A 16,976-nucleotide genomic window follows, 5' to 3' on the forward strand; every position below is an offset into this window, starting at 1 on the left:
CTGGAGCTTGAACTCGGGGCCTGGGCACGGCCCCCGAGTCTCTCTGTGCTGTGCTCAAGGCTAGGGCTCTACCACTTAAGCCACAGCAATACTTTTAGCCTTTTCTCTTTATGGCTTCATGCATGCTGGGCAAGAACTCTACCACTAACACACATTCCACATTCCTAGCCCTCAATATCCTTTTAGTACTTTGTTTGTTTTTTTGGCCAGTCCTGAGCCTTGAACTTTGGTGGGCCTGAGCACTGTCCCTGGCTTCTTTTTGCTCAAGCACTCTGCCAACTTGAGCCACAGAGCCACTTCTGGCCATTTTCTACATATGTGGTACTGAGGAATCGAACCCAGGGCTTCATGTATATGAGGCAAGCACTCTTGCCATTGGGCCTTATTCCCAGCCCCCTTTAGCACTTTTAATACAAGTTCTTCATAAAGGCTTTTTTTTTGGGGGGGGGTATGGGGGAGGTGATGGGGCTTGAACTCTGGGCCTGGGTGCTGTCCCTGAGCACTTCAGCTCAAGGCTAGTGCAGTACCACTTGAGCCACAGCTCCACTTCCTGTTTTCTGTTAATTGGAGATAAGAGTCTCATGGACTTTGCTGCCCCGGCTGAGGATCTCAGCCTCCTGAGGATTACAGGCTAGCTAGGATTACAGGCATGAACCACAGTGCCCAGCAGGATTTCTTTTTTTTTGTAATACTGTTTGGGAAACTGAAAATTTGGAGCTTAGTTTTTCATTTCTTTTTTTTTTTTTGGCCAGTCCTGGGGCTTGGACTCAGATCTGAGCACTGTCCCTGGCTTCTTTTGCTCAAGGCTAGCACTCTGCCACTTGAGCCACAGCGCCACTTCTGGCCATTTTCTGTATTTGTGGTGCTGGGGAATTGAACCCAGGGCCTCATGTATACGAGGCAAGCACTCTTGCCACTAGGCCATATCCCCAGCCATGTTTCCAGGGGAAACTGATGATATCTAATCTGGGATCTATGGATATGAGAACCCCTGGATTAGATGTTTTGACTTTGCTCTACTTTTTTTTTTTTTTGGCCAGTCCTGGGCCTTGGACTCAGGGCCTGAGCACTGTCCCTGGCTTCTTCCCGCTCAAGGCTAGCACTCTGCCACTTGAGCCACAGCGCCGCTTCTGGCCGTTTTCTGTATATGTGGTGCTGGGGAATCGAACCTAGGGCCTCGTGTATATGAGGCAGGCACTCTTGCCACTAGGCTATATCCCCAGCCCACTTTGCTCTACTTTTAATTTTGAGTTAAGTTGATTTGGTGGTCAGTTTTGCTTAACATTTAAATAGAGTATTTACAATCACTACATTAATGCAATGTTTTATTTTAGTGATCATTCGGGATATGTTCGGCCAGTACCAGTGCCACGCAGTTTAAATAGTGATATTTCCTATTTTGGTGTTGGTGGCAAACAGGCAGTTTTCTTTGTTGGACAATCAGCCAGAGTAAGTGAAAATACTTCAAGTGAAAATTGATCAAAATATTTTGAGATTGAGCAATTTAACTACTAGCAGTTTTTAAAATACTGTTTTTTAATATTTGGCAGATGATAAGCAAACCTGCAGATTCTCAAGATGTTCACGAACTTGTGCTTTCTAAAGAAGATTTTGAGAAGAAGGAAAAAAATAAGGAAGCAATATATAGTGGATATATTAGAAACAGAAAGGTATAATATATTTTAAAACTCTAAACTGTAATTTATCCCTTTGGCTAGATAATAAGACATAGCATTTTCTAATTTAGTACTAAGAGTTTTTTGGTTTTGTTTTGTTTTGTTTTTTGCTAGTGTGGGGCTTGAATTCAGGGCCTGGGCATGGTCCCTGAGCTTCTTTTGCTCAGGGCTAGCACTCTACCACTTGAGCCACACCACCACTTCTGTTTTTTCTGTTTATGTGGTATTGAGGAATCAAACCCAGGGCTTTATGCATGCTTGGCAAGCACTCTACCACTAAGTCATATTCCCAGCCCATTTAGTTTTTTTTTATGAGATACTTGGTTTTATTAGTGTGTCTGGACTTGAAGTTGTAGTCTTTCTGCCTTAGCTTCTCAGTGCTGGATTATATAGGTCTTTGCTACTATGTGTGTGCCTTTCAGTGTTTGTTTGTTTTTGTCAGTCCTTGGCCTCAGGTCTTGGCCTCAAGGCCTGGTCCCTGTCCCTGAATCTCTTTGTTCTCAAGACTAGCACTCCACCACTTGAGCCAAGGTGCCACGTCCAACTTTTTCTGACTAGTTTATTGGAGTTAAGAGTCTCACAGACTTTCCTGCCCATGCTAGCTTTGAACCTAATCCTCATACCTCAGCCACCAGCGCCTGGCTCAATAATGTTCTAAAAAATTTAAAGTATGAAATTTTCAGAACGAGTTACTTACATTTTCATTCTTTTTCTTTTAGTCATCATTTAAATAGTAAAAGTGATCGTTTAAATGCATCCGTAGGCTAAAATTATTAGTGTATTAAGTAAAGCCTAATAAGGTTGCAAACTTTTTCCTAGGTTTGAATTTGGGTTTTAAAGTCATTTTATAAAATATATAAACACTAGAAAAATTTTGCATGGATAGGATAGAATAGTAGGGTTTTAGATAGAATAGGATAGTGGGGTTTTAGGAAATTAAAACTTCAGAGAAATAAATGAGATTTTTCTTACAAATTTATTTTTAAATTGTCACTTCAATATGGCAAATTGTTAACAAATTACCTCCAAGATTCAAATTTGTTAATATATTGCATATTTTCTGCTTTTTATATATTTTCTGTGTTTTATATTTTTTCATCTTAAAATCTTTTATGTAATTTTGAACATTTAAAAATTGCTTCCTGAGGCTCTAAAAATAATTTTGTGTGTTACAAAAGTTTTACAAAAGTATTGGTAACATTTTGGTGAATTTTCTTGTTGTTTATTTAAAAATACAGTTTTGACTCCATTCTTTTAACATTTTGAGATAGGTTTTTCAGTTAAGGTGCTTTTATTTTATTTTATTTTATTTATTTATTTTTTTTTGGCCAGGCCTGGGGCTTGGACTCAGTTCCTGAGCACTGTCCCTGGCTTCTTTTTGCTCAAGGCTAGCACTCTGCCACTTGAGCCACAGCGCCACTTCTGGCCATTTTCTGGTACTGGGGAATTGAACTTAGGGCTTCATGCATACGGGGCACGCACTCTTGCCACTAGGCCATACTCCTAGCCCTTAAATCTTTTTTTTTAAGGCAGTTTAGATTTGATACCCTACATTGGTCTTTTGAGAGAAAATAAAATGCTCATATTTGTGAGGGGAGCATGAATCTTTTGGCCTTGTAAGATCTGTCAACAGTGTTTACTATGCAGCTCCATTTAGAAAGATTCAAGGATAAGATTCAAGGTAAGAGAAATTTAGTCACTACTACCTATTAAAATGAATTTGTTTAGCTATGACAAGAAATACTCAGGGTGTCTTATTTACATAGGATATTGGGAGTTGACTGGTTGTGGCTTGAGTAGTGGGACCCTTTGGCATCTTTAAATCTCAGGGACTGCCATTTCCCAAGTGGTCTTCCTAGGGCTTGGGACTCAGGGCCTGGCTTCTTTTTGCTCAAGACTAGCACTCCACTTCTTAAGCCACAGTGCCACTTCTGGCCTTTTCTGTTTTATGTGATGCTGAGGAATCAAATCCAGGGCTTTGCATGCAATGCAAACACTATCGCTAAGCCACATTCCCAGCCCCATCAGCCAATATTTGACCTTGCTTTTCAGTAGATAATTGACCTGTAATTAACCTCTTTTAATCTGTCCATTAAATCTTGATTGCTGAAATCCTCAAAGGCCAAATTTACTAACTTCTAAAATGGGGTGTGGGTCCTGTCTTCCCCTCCCCCCCCAATCCTGGGGCTTGCACTTAGGGCCTGAGCACTGTCCCTGGCTTCATTTTTCTTTATTATTTATTTATTTATTTTGCTCACGGCTAGCACTTTAACACTTGAGCCACTTCTGGCTTTTTCTATATATGTGGTGTTGAGGAATTGAACCCAAGGCTTCATACGAGGTGAGCAGTTTACCACTAGGCTATATCCTCAGCCTCTGTCTTCTGTTTTTGTAGTATTTTTATCTTTGCCCTTAGTGATACCCTTAATGTATCATCATTAACTGCCTTGTGCACTGTATAATTTCCTCAACCAGTAATTCTTTTAATCATTTAATTTAAAATTTTTACATCAATACTTTTAATTTGATAATTTCAATTTGGTACATCATTGGGAATGATGGCATTTTAGTTTTACTCCTAACAACATCAGTATAATCCTCGACTAAATTTTTTTCTTCAGGAGTGCAACTGAAACTAGAAAGACCAATGTAGTAATTACAATCTCAATAGAACTAAAAAAAAAAAAAAAAGCTCCCATTTACAGATCAGCTTTCTGTTATCAAATTTTGATATTGAGTTCGTGTTGTCCTTTAATTCTTTAAAATCTTAATTTTTTTTTTCCTTTTTTTTTTTGGTCATGGGGCTTGAACTCTGGGCCTGGTCGCTATCCCTGAGCTCTTTAGCTCAGGCTAGGGTTCTACCACTTGAGCCACAGTGCCACTTATGTTTTCTGAGTGGTTTATTGGAGATAGAGTCTCATGACTTTTCTTCCCTGGCTGGTTTTGACCAGTGATCCTCAAATCTCAGCCTCCTGAGAAGCTAGGATTACAGGCATGAGTCACTGGTGCCCAGCTCTCCACTTAATTTTTAAAAAAAATTTTTTTGCCAGTTCTGGGCCTTGGACTTAGGGCCTGAGCACTGTTCCTGGCCTTTTTTTTTTTTTTTTACTCAAGGCTAGCACTCTGCCACTTGAGCCACAGCGCTACTTCTGGCTGTTTTCTGTATATGTGGTGCTGGGGAATTGAACCCAGGGCCTCATGTCTACGAGACAAGCACTCTGCCACTAGGCCATATCCCCAGCCCTCCACTTAATTTTTTAAAAAATACATTCTGTTAGAGTGTTGCCAGGACTACTAGTAGTGATTCCAATCTTTGTTTTCTGTACTTAGAGAGAAAGATGGAAGAAAATGAAAAAATAGAGTTATACAGCTGCTCTAATTCTCTGGGGAATGGAGATATAGTCTGTCTACCCTCTGGTCAAGTTCATTTAACAGAAAATCTTAACCTAGTACTAAGAAGGACTGACATGTCTTTTCACCCTAATGAGTAAAGATAATTAAAGTTTTTTTGTGGGGAGGTATCTCATCATTGCATTTCTCCACATTTGGAATTTGAACTTCCATTATGGCTCTGTTGTTGTTTTGGCACTTTTGTTTTGTTTTTGTTTTTGTTGCCAGTCCTGGGGTGTGGACTTAGGGCCTGAGCACTATCCCTGGCTTCTTTTTGCTCAAGGCTAGCACTCTACCACTTGAGCCACAGCGCTACTTCCGGCTTTTTTCTGTATATGTGGTACTGAGGAATAGAACCCAGGGCTTCATGTATAGGAGGCAAGCACTCTTGTCTCTAGGCCATATTCCCAGCCCTAGGCACTTTTGAAACAAACACTTGTAGAAATGGGATATCTGTCCTTAGTAAATGGCCTCTTCATGAAAACCAAAAGATCTTAGTAATTATTTTGAGTAGCCACATGTCTGAAATCACTATCTTCATGTCTACCAGAAAGGAAGGAACAAACAAGTATGAGGAAGATTATAGATCCACTGACACTAGTGGGTAGTAACTAGCATCTTAAGAAACATACAAAAGATGGCCCCCCAAAAGTTGATTAGAGGGGTGGGGTAATCTTGTAATCATAGAAACCTAAGTGCCTTATGAAACCCAAGGAGGGGGTTACCTTCCTGCTTTTTTTTTTTTTTGCCAGTCCTGGGCCTTGGACTCAGGGCCTGAGCACTGTCCCTGGCTTCTTTTTGCTCAAGGCTAGCACTCTGCCACTTGAGCCACAGTGCCGCTTCTGGCCGTTTTCTGTATATGTGGTGCTGGGGAATCGAACGTAGGGCCTCGTGTATCCGAGGCAGGCACTCTTGCCACTAGGCTATATCCCCAGCCCCACCTTCCTGCTTTTAACTAATAGCATAACACTGAATACTGAGGTCCCAACTTTTTAACTTCATGGGACATTTGTAGAAAATGAAAAAACTGTATAGCAAATGTTACTGTTTCCTCTCTAGTCCCTTAGCCCCAGTGCATGTCTGAAGACACTTGTCCAGAATACGCTTCACTGTCTCGCTACTAGGGCATGGGGTGATTCATGTGAGCCAAATCTTGGCCTGAGAAAGCAGAAACATGGATCTGCACCTCCTGACTGCATTATGCTTTGGCCCTGTGAGAGGACAGAGCTAGTTTGGGGGCTGCTGCTAGTTCAGAGTTCACCTGTGGTGGGTTGTTTTTTTCCCAGGATGGGTAAAGCCCATCTCCATAGCATCTGGTGCTGTGAACTGCTGGAGCAAACTTCTCTTTCCTTTTTCTCCTCCTTCATCTTCTGTTTCTGTTGTCTTCCCTTGAATCACCAGTCCAGGAAAGGAGACAGAAAACTTTCACAAAGCTAACAGATATAGACAATGAGAGTTCATGTTTTATTTTCATATTGCAAATAATATTTCAAAACTGTGTCAGTATACCATTTTGTCTAGGTAAAATTTCTTTTGGCCTTACAGTGTTCTCAAAGACTCACTTAACTTTTTATATTTGGGACAATTTCTTCTAGTAGTTTGTAAAGATTGTTTTGACACCTATTCAAATGAATCACATTAAAATTTATGCAGGGCTACTAGTATAATTAAGACAACTTAAGACAATTCAGATTACTAGTGTAATTTAAGATGTATTTGTATTCACTTTTTTAGCCATCTGATTCTGTTCACATTACAAACGATGATGAAAGATTTCTACATAATCTTATTGTAGAGGAAAAGGAAAAAGATAGTTTTACTGCTGTGGTCATCACAGGAGTACAACCAGAACACATACAGTACTTGAAAAATTATTTCCATCTTTGGACACGACAATTAGCGTAAGTATATTGGGCTTAAATCATGTTGCCATTCATCTTTTTAAAGACATGATATTGAAGATACATTGGAACCTCTTTGCTATTCTTGTCATCCAGTTTCCTTCAGTCCAGTATCTGGTATTCTGATATTGATGTTAATATAGTTCTTTATTCACTCATGTTATAAGTAAAAATAACTGAAGTGTACTGAGCATTAGTTACGTGGCACAGGATTTTTGACACTTATTATACAATTAAAAATGAACTTCTCAATTTATTCACTTTAGCTTTCATTTCCATGTCACTGATTTGCACTGCTTTTCTGTAGCATCTGTCATAATTTTCCATGCTAAATATTTTTTCTTATGTTTTCCCAGTATAATACCTTTTTTGAAGGTACTTGGGTTTGAACTCAGGGTTTCCCACTTCCTAAGCAGGTGCTCCCAACTTGAGCCACAACCCCAGTCCTCATAATGTGTTTTTAGTTCATCACTGTATCCTCACAATTTATAATAATAGCTGCTACATGTAAATGCTCAAATGTTTAACAAAGGAATACATCCAACCTATCAAAATAGAAACAATGAATGTGTTTATGACATACTAATAATACTGAGAATAAATTATTGTGTTTTGTGTAAGCAACTTTTCTAGCTTATATATATCTCATTAGACCAAGTCAAAAGAATATTTATTTAATACATGTGTTTGCTTTATACTGATATGACATATACCCTTTGTTGGATTGTTTCCTCAGTCTGAGGTAGTTTTGTTGTTGTTTTTTGCCAGTCCTGGGCCTTGAACTCAGGGCCTGAGCACTGTCCCTGGCTTCTTTTTTGCTCAAGGTTAGCACTTTGCCACTTGAGCCACAGCGCCACTTCTGGCCATTGTCTAAATACGTGATCCTGAGGAATCGAACCCAGGGCTTCATGTATACGAGGCAAGCACTCTTGCCACTAGGCCATATTCCCAGCCCCTGGGAATATTATAGTCTTATAATGGATAGATTTGTGTGCACACACATATGTATGTGCGTTCACACACACACACACACACACATTTAGGCTGGTCCTGGGACTTGAACTCAAGGCCTGAGCACTATCCTTGAGCTTTGTGCTCAGTGCTAGCTGTCTATGGCTTTTTGGTGTTTAATTAGAGATAAAAGTCTAAAGGACTTTACTGCCCTGGCTGGCCTCAAAGTGTGATCCTCAGATCTCAGCCTCTTGAGTAGGATTAGAGGTATGAGCCATTGGGACCTGGGTGAAATTCATATTAAAAAATTGTTTTCACACTTCCCCCCAAAGTTATTTCACAATATTTTGTGCTATAGATACATATATATTAATGGAGCTTAATTTTTTTGGTCTTATGTAGGAAAATAAAAGTTTATGACTTTATTTCATGAATGTTTTTGTTACTGTGAGAAATTTCATAACATTGGATTTTTTTCTCTAAGTATTTCATTTATGTATTTATTCAGCAGAAGTAAGAAACCTTTTTTTTTGTTTTGTTTTTTTTTTGGCCAGTCCTAGGCCGTGAACTCAGGGCCTGAGCACTGTCCCTGGCTTCTTTTTTGCTCAAGGCTAGCACTCTGCCACTTGAGCCACAGCGCCACTTATGGCCATTTTCTGTATATGTGGTGCTGAGGAATCGAACCCAGGGCCTCATGTATACGAGGCAAGCACTCTTGCCACTAGGCCATATCCCCAGCCCAAGAAACCTTTTTTTCTGCCAAAGTACATTTGGCTATTTATGTTATTGGAGGACCCTACAAAATTATTGACAAAGGCTGGGAATGTGGCCTAGTGGTAGAGGTGCTCCCCTAGCATGCATGAAGCCCTGGGTTTGATTCCTCAGCACCACATACACAGAAAAAGCTGGAAGTAGGTGTTGTGGCTTAAGTGGTAGAGTGCTAGCCTTGCACAAAAAGAAGCCAGGGATGGTGCTCAGGCCCTGAGTTCAAGCCATAGGACTGGCAAAAAAAAAAAAAAATTAACAACACAAGCAAAAGCCACAGTCAGCTAATGAGAAGCATAGGAGAAGCATTTGGTTTTACTGGACTTAGGTGGCCCTTGTTGATGTTCCCCACCCCTGAAAAGGAACTCATGATCTCTTAAATGCTAGGCAAGCACTCTGCCACATAAACCAAACAAACCCTCAATTCTATTTGCTTTTAGTTTATATTTCAGCAAGGATATCCTGTTTACTTTTCCTTGGTGGCCTCAAACCTAATCTTTTTACTTAAGACTCTTGGATGGCTGCAATCCCAGGTGTGTACCACCACCCCTGGATAAAGTGCTGCTAACTTTTGCCTGGACTGGCCTCAAAAGAGTTATCCTCATATCTTTTTTTTTTTTTTTTGCCAGTCATGGGGCTTGAACTCAGGGCCTGGACACTTGTCCCTGAGCTTTTCAGCTCAAGGCTAGCACTCTACTACTTGAGCCACAGCCCCACTTTTGGCTTTTTCTATATATGTGGTGTTGAGCAGTCGAATCCAGGGCCTCATGCTAGGCAAGCACTCTACCACTAACACACATTCCCAGCCCCCAAAAGTACTTATGTTAACATTTTGGTAAAACATTTATCTTTTTCTTTTTTTTTTTTTTTTTGGTCCGTTTTGGTGCTTGAACTCTGGGCCTGGGCTTTTCAGCTCAAGGCTAGCGGCTCTACCACTTGGGCCACCGGGCCACTTCTGGTTTTCTGGTGGTTAATTGGAAATAAAAGTCTCATGAACTTTCCTGCTTGGGCTGGCTTTGAACCATGATCCTCAGATCTCAGCCTCTTGAGTAGTTAGGATTACAGGTGTGAGCCATTGGCATCTGGTTTATCCTCATCTTTGTCTCCAGAATAGCTAAGATCATACATATGTGTTATCATTCTGGCTTCATAGCTGTTTTATATGTTTGTTTTTCTACTAAGGGAAATTAGTGGGGGTAGAATAACTTTTAAAACTATTCAAATCAGACAATTGTTAAAATGTGTCAAACTTGGCTAGAAATTTCTGAGGATATGGAAATACATGCTTTATTTCAGTAGTATTTTAAGGAGATGTTAGAATACTAAATCTAAGTTTTCTTTCCTTTTTTTTTTTTTTCTCTTCTCTCTTCTTCTACACTTGTGGTTTTTGTTTTTGTTTGAGATAGATCTCACTATGTAGCCCAAGCTGGCACTGGGATGGCCAGCAATTCTAATGATCTTATTATCTTTTTAGTTGAAACATATAAAGGAATTTTGTGGGGCTGGGAATATGGCCTAGTGGTAAAGTGTTCGCCTCAACATGAAGCCTTGGGTTCAATTCCTCAGCACCACATATATAGAAAAAGCCAGAAGTGGCGCTGTGGCTCAAGTGGTAGAGTGCTAGCCTTGAGCAAAAAGAAGCCAGGGACAGTGCTCAGGCCCTGAGTTCAAGCCCCAGGACTGGAAAAAAACAAAACAAAAAAGGAATTTTGTCAATATATAATTCAACAATAACTAACGGATTGTTTTGAACAATCACCAAAATGTATTATTAACCTGTATTTACAAAATAAGTAAAATTTTTGAAGAGATGATGGTTTTCAGTAGGTTTATGTTGAATTTATTAGTTTTGTTTGTTGTAGTTACATTGTTTTCTTGACAGAAGACATGAAAAGTTCTAGAATGATATTTTCCTACTGAGATTATTTGAAGGTATACAATACAGTTCAATCTACTCTCAGATATTCATGTTCTTTCTAGGATATTCCTAACATAGAATTATGCACCCTTGATTCCTGAGGTTTCTTTATTTGATAACTATTCTTGAAAGTGGAATATATGTGGGCTCAAGTTAGGAATACCTGAAGCCCATCTTTCTCTAAGTCTAGTTCTGTTACTTTAAATAAGTTATATGCACTCCTTATTTTCAGTTTTTGTTTTTATAAAGTGAGATGCAGTCATACCTGCATTTCAGAATTGTTGGGATTAAAAAATAAATTAAATGTATTTAAATGTGACTGGAGTGGACGTGCATGGAGATGTAACTAGGAAGTGGAGAGCACCTGTGTAGCAACTGAAGCCCTGGGTTTGAGCTCTATACCAAAACAAGAATTTAGCACATAGCACTTTCAAATCGTAGCAGTTAATTTTTTTTGGTAGATTATCTAAACTGTAATTTTATGTAAATTTAAAGTATCAAACTTACCTTCTTTTAAAAAAATTACTATCAAAGTGATATACAGAGGGGTTACAGTTTCATATGTAAGGCAGTGAGTACATTTCTTATTTAACTTGTTACCTCCTCCCTCTAAACTTATCTTCTTTATTTTAGGCATATTTATCATTACTATATTCATGGCCCAAAAGGAAATGAAAAACGTACATCAAAAGAAGTTGGACCTTTCAACAATATTGATATTGATGTAAGATAAAAATCCATCTTAGGGAGCTGGGGATATGGCCTAGTGGCAAGATTGCTTGCCCTATACATGAGGCCCTGGGTTCAATTCCCCAGCACCACATATACAGAAAACGGCCAGAAGTGGCGCTGTGGCTCAAGTGGCAGAGTGCTAGCCTTGAGCAAAAAGAAGCCAGGGACAGTGCTCAGGCCCTGAGTTCAAGGCCCAGAACTGGCCAAAAAAAAAAAAAATCCATCTTAGGGGTTGGGAATGTGGCTTACTGGTAGAGTACTTGCCCTAACATGCAGGAAGCCCTCAGTTCAGTTCCTCAGTACCACATAAACAGAAAAAGCTGGAAGTGGCACTGTGGCTCAAGAGGTGGAATGCTAGCCTTCAGCAAAAAGAAGCCAGGGACAGTGCTCAAAAGCTCCAGGATTAGCCAAAAAAATCCATCTTAAAGTATTACAGATTGTTAACTATCTGTTCCAGTTGTAAGTGACTCTGCATAATAATTATCAGTCAAAAACCTTCTCCTTCCTTGTCTTTTACCAAAGTAATTCGATTATTTGTATATACAAAATAAGAGATAATTCCTAGATTTCCCACTCCCTTCCCCCCTGGTCCTGGGGCTTGAACTCAGGGCTTGAGTGCTGTCCTTGAGCATCTTTATACTTAAGGCTAGCACTCTACCACTTGACCCATAGCCTCACTTCCGGCTTTTTCCTCAATGGTTTATTGGAGATAAGATTCTCAGGAAATTTCCTGCCTGTGCTGGCTTTGAACCACAATTCTCAGCTCTCAGTGTCCTGAATAGCTAGGATTATTCTTGTGAGCCAATGACCACCATGCCTTGAAAGCAAGGAGAGAAGCTGGGTTGACAATATTTAGAGGTACAAAATGTTTTAATTTTGAGTTATCAGTATCCTTCCTTGTCACTTATGTTCTACTTTCTAGAAATTTTGAATGAGTTTGCAATGATTTATTTGTCTATCAGTTCTTATTTGATGTTTCTTTGCTTTCTATTTCTTGGTTGTATATTTTTTATGAGATACAACTTAGTTGATCATGCATAATTATGTGCATATATTTCATTAAGCTTATATAAATAGGTAATTTTTGCCTATTTTGTTTAGTCATGGCTGAAATAAAAGTCACCATAGAACTTAATTGTATTTGTTTTATTTTTATTTTAGATTTCTATGTTTGAAAAAGGGAAAGCACCTAAGATTGTGAACTTAAGGGAAATACAGGATGACATGCAGACATTGTATATAAACACAGCATCTGATAGTTTTGAGTTCAAGGCTCACGTTGAAGGAGATGGTGTAGTGGAAGGGATTATCCGATACCATCCTTTCTTATATGACAGAGAAACTTACCCTGATGATCCATGCTTTCCATCAAGTAAGTTTATCTTGTCTGTAACTTTCCGATGTGTTGTGCTTTTAAGGTAGTGTTTTTCTAAAATAGTGACTGCTACTTAAGCAGTTAAGGTTATGCAGATCTTAAGCAGTAAGGAGTTTGCATTTTTGTAACTCATGATTTCTGTATATTTTCAGTTTGAGATGTGAAAAGCACTGGCTATAAAAGTGCTCTTGTCTCAAACCTATAGTGAACTAAGCTTTCACATATATATATATATATATATATATATATACACACATATATATGTTAGGTAATCCTTTTTGTTTCTAAGGTCATTTTCCCTTTGTATATACTTACAAAGTTTTAGCTGGGTGCTAGTGGCTCATACCTGTAATCCTGGCAACTCAGGAGGCTGAAATCTGAGGATTCAGATTTGAAGGCAGCCCAGACAAATCTCTGAGACACTCCTGGTAACACCAAAAAGCCAGGAGACTGGACGTGTGGCTCAAGTGGTAGAGTGCCAGTTAAAAAAAAATACTTTGGGGCTGGGGATATAGCCTAGTGGCAAGAGTGCCTGCCTCAGATATACAAGGCCCTAGGTTCGATTCCCCAGCACCACATATACAGAAAACGGCCAGAAGCGGCGCTGTGGCTCAAGTGGCAGAGTGCTAGCCTTGAGCGGGAAGAAGCCAGGGACAGTGCTCAGGCCCTGAGTCCAAGGCCCAGGACTGGCCAAAAAAAAAAAAAAAAATACTTTATTGTTATAGAGGTGATAACAGAGGAGTTATATTTATATGCATCGGGTAATAAATATATTTCCTTTTTGTACAGTGCCATCTGTTCCCTCATTCTCTTCTAGTCCCTCCTTCCCATCTCTACCCAGGAGTTGTATTGTTCACTTGCATCAATGTTCAGTGCACCCCACTGCTGTATTTTTTCACCCTATTTTCATCAGATTCTGTGCCCTCCCTCCACCCCTGTACAGATTTGCATGTGAATATACTGTATATAAGGTAAAGAATATAAAAATCATCAGCAAAAGAAAAAACAAATTAAGAAAAAAGCCCTTGCTTTCCATATCTTTGAAGTTTTAGTATGTATTTTAAGTACTTATTTATGAAGAGGCACTTGGGTATTACATCTTTGTGATTCTCTCCTAAGAATATCTTGTGCAATTTGTCATATCCCAGTGTGTTTTAGATCTGACTTCCACATATCAGGGCAAACGTGCTGTTTGTCTCTCTGATCTTTGCTTACCTCACTTAACATGATTTGTTATAGTTCTGTCCCATTTCCCAGTGAATGACATTATTTTATTCTTTCTAATGGCTGTGGAATAATTCCATTGTGAAATTTACAGTATTCACTTAATGTCTGTAGCTGTAGGTAGGGATAGAAGAAGGGATGTTACTATATATATATATACATATATATGTACGTGTGTACACACACACACACACACACACACACACACTTTGTTTTAACTACCCCTCTTCCCCCCTCTCCCAGTTGTGGCTTGAATTCAGGCCTGGATGTTGCCCCTGAACTTCTTTGTGCTCTATCACTTGAGTTGCAGCTTTTGAGTGGTTATTTGGAGATAAGAATCTCAAGGACTTTACTACCCAGGCATGGCTTTCCTACCCTAAGTGATCCTCAGATCTCAGCCTTTTGAGTAGCTAGGATTACAGGTGTGAGCCACCGGAGCCTGGCTTTAGAACATATATTGATTTAAATATATATATGACTTTTTAACTGAACAAGATTAGAGATTCAGCATAGATTGGTTAGTATGTAAGTAATTATTGATTTAACACAAGAAATGTTATTAGCTATGTGGGATCAGATGGGAAATTTCCTTTTCCAATGGCAAACAGTAAAGCTATGATAATAATATTATTGTTAATAATAATATTATAATATGTAATATAATAATATCTTTAATAATACAAAGGGATTTTAGCTTTTATAGGGTGCAATTTGAAGGGTCCAGATGAATTTGTGCTATTATTTCTCTGAAGCAATTATTTAATTCTTCAGTAGAAATTGACTCAGGAGTGAAAATTTATTTTATTTTGCATAAATATTTTTATTCACTTTTCCTTCTGATCTAGAGTTAAAAGATGAAGATGATGATGATGACTGTTTCACACTTGATAAAGCAGCAAGAGGTAAAAGACCTATTTTTGAATGTTTTTGGAATGGACGATTAATACCATATACATCAGTTGAAGAGTAAGTTTTTACTTTTACTGAAATTGCATTGTTTTGTAACTTAATCTTTTTATTGACTGCTGTTTTATTTTGTTCAAGCTTTGACTGGTGTACTCCTCCTAAGAAGAGAGGGCTTGCACCAATTGAGTGCTACAATAGAATATCTGGTGCATTATTTACGAATGACAAATTTCAAGTTAGTACAAATAAACTTACGTTTATGGATCTTGAGCTGAAATTGAAAGATAAGAACACCCTTTTTACAAGGATTTTAAATGGACAGGTATGACTTTTTAGAATTAAATTTTGACAATTAAAAATGTTTTTTCCTTAATTTAGCAAGTCAGTTTATAAGTATGATGCATGTTGATAAATATTGCCCCTTCCATCACTCTCTCCCTAAATACTGTATTTTTTTAAGTTAACCAAAGACACTAATAGGATAGGTTTTCACTGATATTTTATGTATTTATGGTGTTTTATATATTTAATTAAAATCTGTAGTCAAAGAATTGATTACATAAATATGTTTAACCTGACTTAAAAATACTGTGCAGCATTTCAATGTATCAAATATTACATGATATCTTTGTCTAACACACACACGTATACACACACACCTACATACCTACACACCTATATTTAAACCTGTTTCCATTTCCTAGAGTTCATTTCAATAAGTGTTAGGCACAAAGGCATTCCACTTTTGTGTTTCTTCTCTAAGAGTATCAACTTTACATTTTTTTTGCATTAAACTTTTTAAGGGCATTTTTCATGTGTTTTCATCTTGACTTCATTCTAGAATTTAAAGCTGATTAATATTTGGATAACAGTTAACCTGTCTTTATTAGATCTTATTATTATGACATCTTCACATAAAAAGCTTAGATGAACAGTTAAATCTATTTTATGAGTTTTGCACAGTGATAACCTCATTATCAAGTCTTCTGGGTAAAAATAGAGCTGTGAAATACTTCTTTCAAAAGTTTAATGTGATTATTGTGCTTTTCTACCCATATACCTGAGCAACTTACTTAAACCACTCTTAATGTAGTTTAATGCTGAGTTGTCAAAAGATAGATTTTTGTTCTTGGCTGGTAGTGATTCCTGGTACTTAAGACCTTGGTTCCAAGGATGATAACAAACATTCCCTCTATGCTTCTTCCCTCTTTCCTTAATTCATGCTTTCTGTTCTTGCTTGGTTTTTTTTTTTTTCTCATCCTAAGCCTCTTGAGGCATGCCTCCAGCCTTGCATTTTTGCAAATTGAGGATGAAGTCTTTCAGATTTTTCTGCCAAGGCTGGCTTCAAACTACAGTCCTTCAGATCTCAGTTTAAGTAGCTGGGATTACAGGTGTGCCTGGCTTTCAAACATTTCTTAGGCAATGTTTTGTTGGAAATCAGCTAAATTTATACAGGAGGAGGAATCAGGAAAATACTTTCTTTTTGAAAAATGTTTTATTGTTATTATAAAGATAACATACAGAGGGGTTACAGTTACATAATTCAGGCAAAAAGTACATTTCTTTTTTTTTTTTTTTTGCCAGTCCTGGTCCTTGAACTCAGGGCCTGAGCATTGTCCCTGGCTTCCTTTTTGTGCAAGGCTAGCACTCTGCCACTTGAGCCACAGAGCCACTTCTGGCCATTTTTTACATATGTGGTGCTGAGGAATCGAACCTAGGGCTTTATGTATACAAGGCAAGCACTCTTGCCACTAGGCCATATTCCCAGCCCAAGAGTACGTTTCTTTTTGGACGGTGTCACCCCTCCCTTGCTGTCTCTATTTCTCTCACATTCCCACCCACAAGTTTTGTATAGTTCATTTTCAACATAATGTCTAGTGAGTACTACTGCTCTATTTGTACAATTTTCCTTCCATTTCTGTGCTTCCTCTTATCCTCCCAAGGACATATAAATGAACAAACAAGACAAAAAGAAAAGCAGCAAAGAGAGAAATAACCTCTTATTTCCATTTCCTGGAGTTCATTTCAGTAAACATTTTGTATGCTCATATGAGAATAATATTTAACTATGCTGTTTTGAAATAACACAAGTCTGAAATTCTATTATTGTTAACATATGAGAAAAAGAAGAGAATACA

The 16,976-nt window shown here is 38.3% G+C and overlaps 1 protein-coding gene across 1 annotated transcript in view; it reads left to right on the top strand.

The window, feature by feature from the left end:
• Window positions 1–16,976, top strand: part of Smchd1 (structural maintenance of chromosomes flexible hinge domain containing 1) — a 138,105-nt gene that overhangs the window by 18,009 nt on the left and 103,120 nt on the right. Inside the window, exons 6-12 of the mRNA XM_048363666.1 lie at window positions 1,335–1,449; window positions 1,551–1,670; window positions 6,801–6,967; window positions 11,235–11,325; window positions 12,495–12,705; window positions 14,778–14,898; window positions 14,977–15,160. Coding sequence (XP_048219623.1) covers window positions 1,335–1,449; window positions 1,551–1,670; window positions 6,801–6,967; window positions 11,235–11,325; window positions 12,495–12,705; window positions 14,778–14,898; window positions 14,977–15,160 — 1,009 coding nt within the window. The remainder of the gene's footprint in view (window positions 1–1,334; window positions 1,450–1,550; window positions 1,671–6,800; window positions 6,968–11,234; window positions 11,326–12,494; window positions 12,706–14,777; window positions 14,899–14,976; window positions 15,161–16,976) is intronic.

Source organism: Perognathus longimembris, chromosome 15 (assembly GCF_023159225.1).
Source record: "Perognathus longimembris pacificus isolate PPM17 chromosome 15, ASM2315922v1, whole genome shotgun sequence".
Lineage (NCBI taxonomy): Eukaryota > Metazoa > Chordata > Mammalia > Rodentia > Heteromyidae > Perognathus > Perognathus longimembris.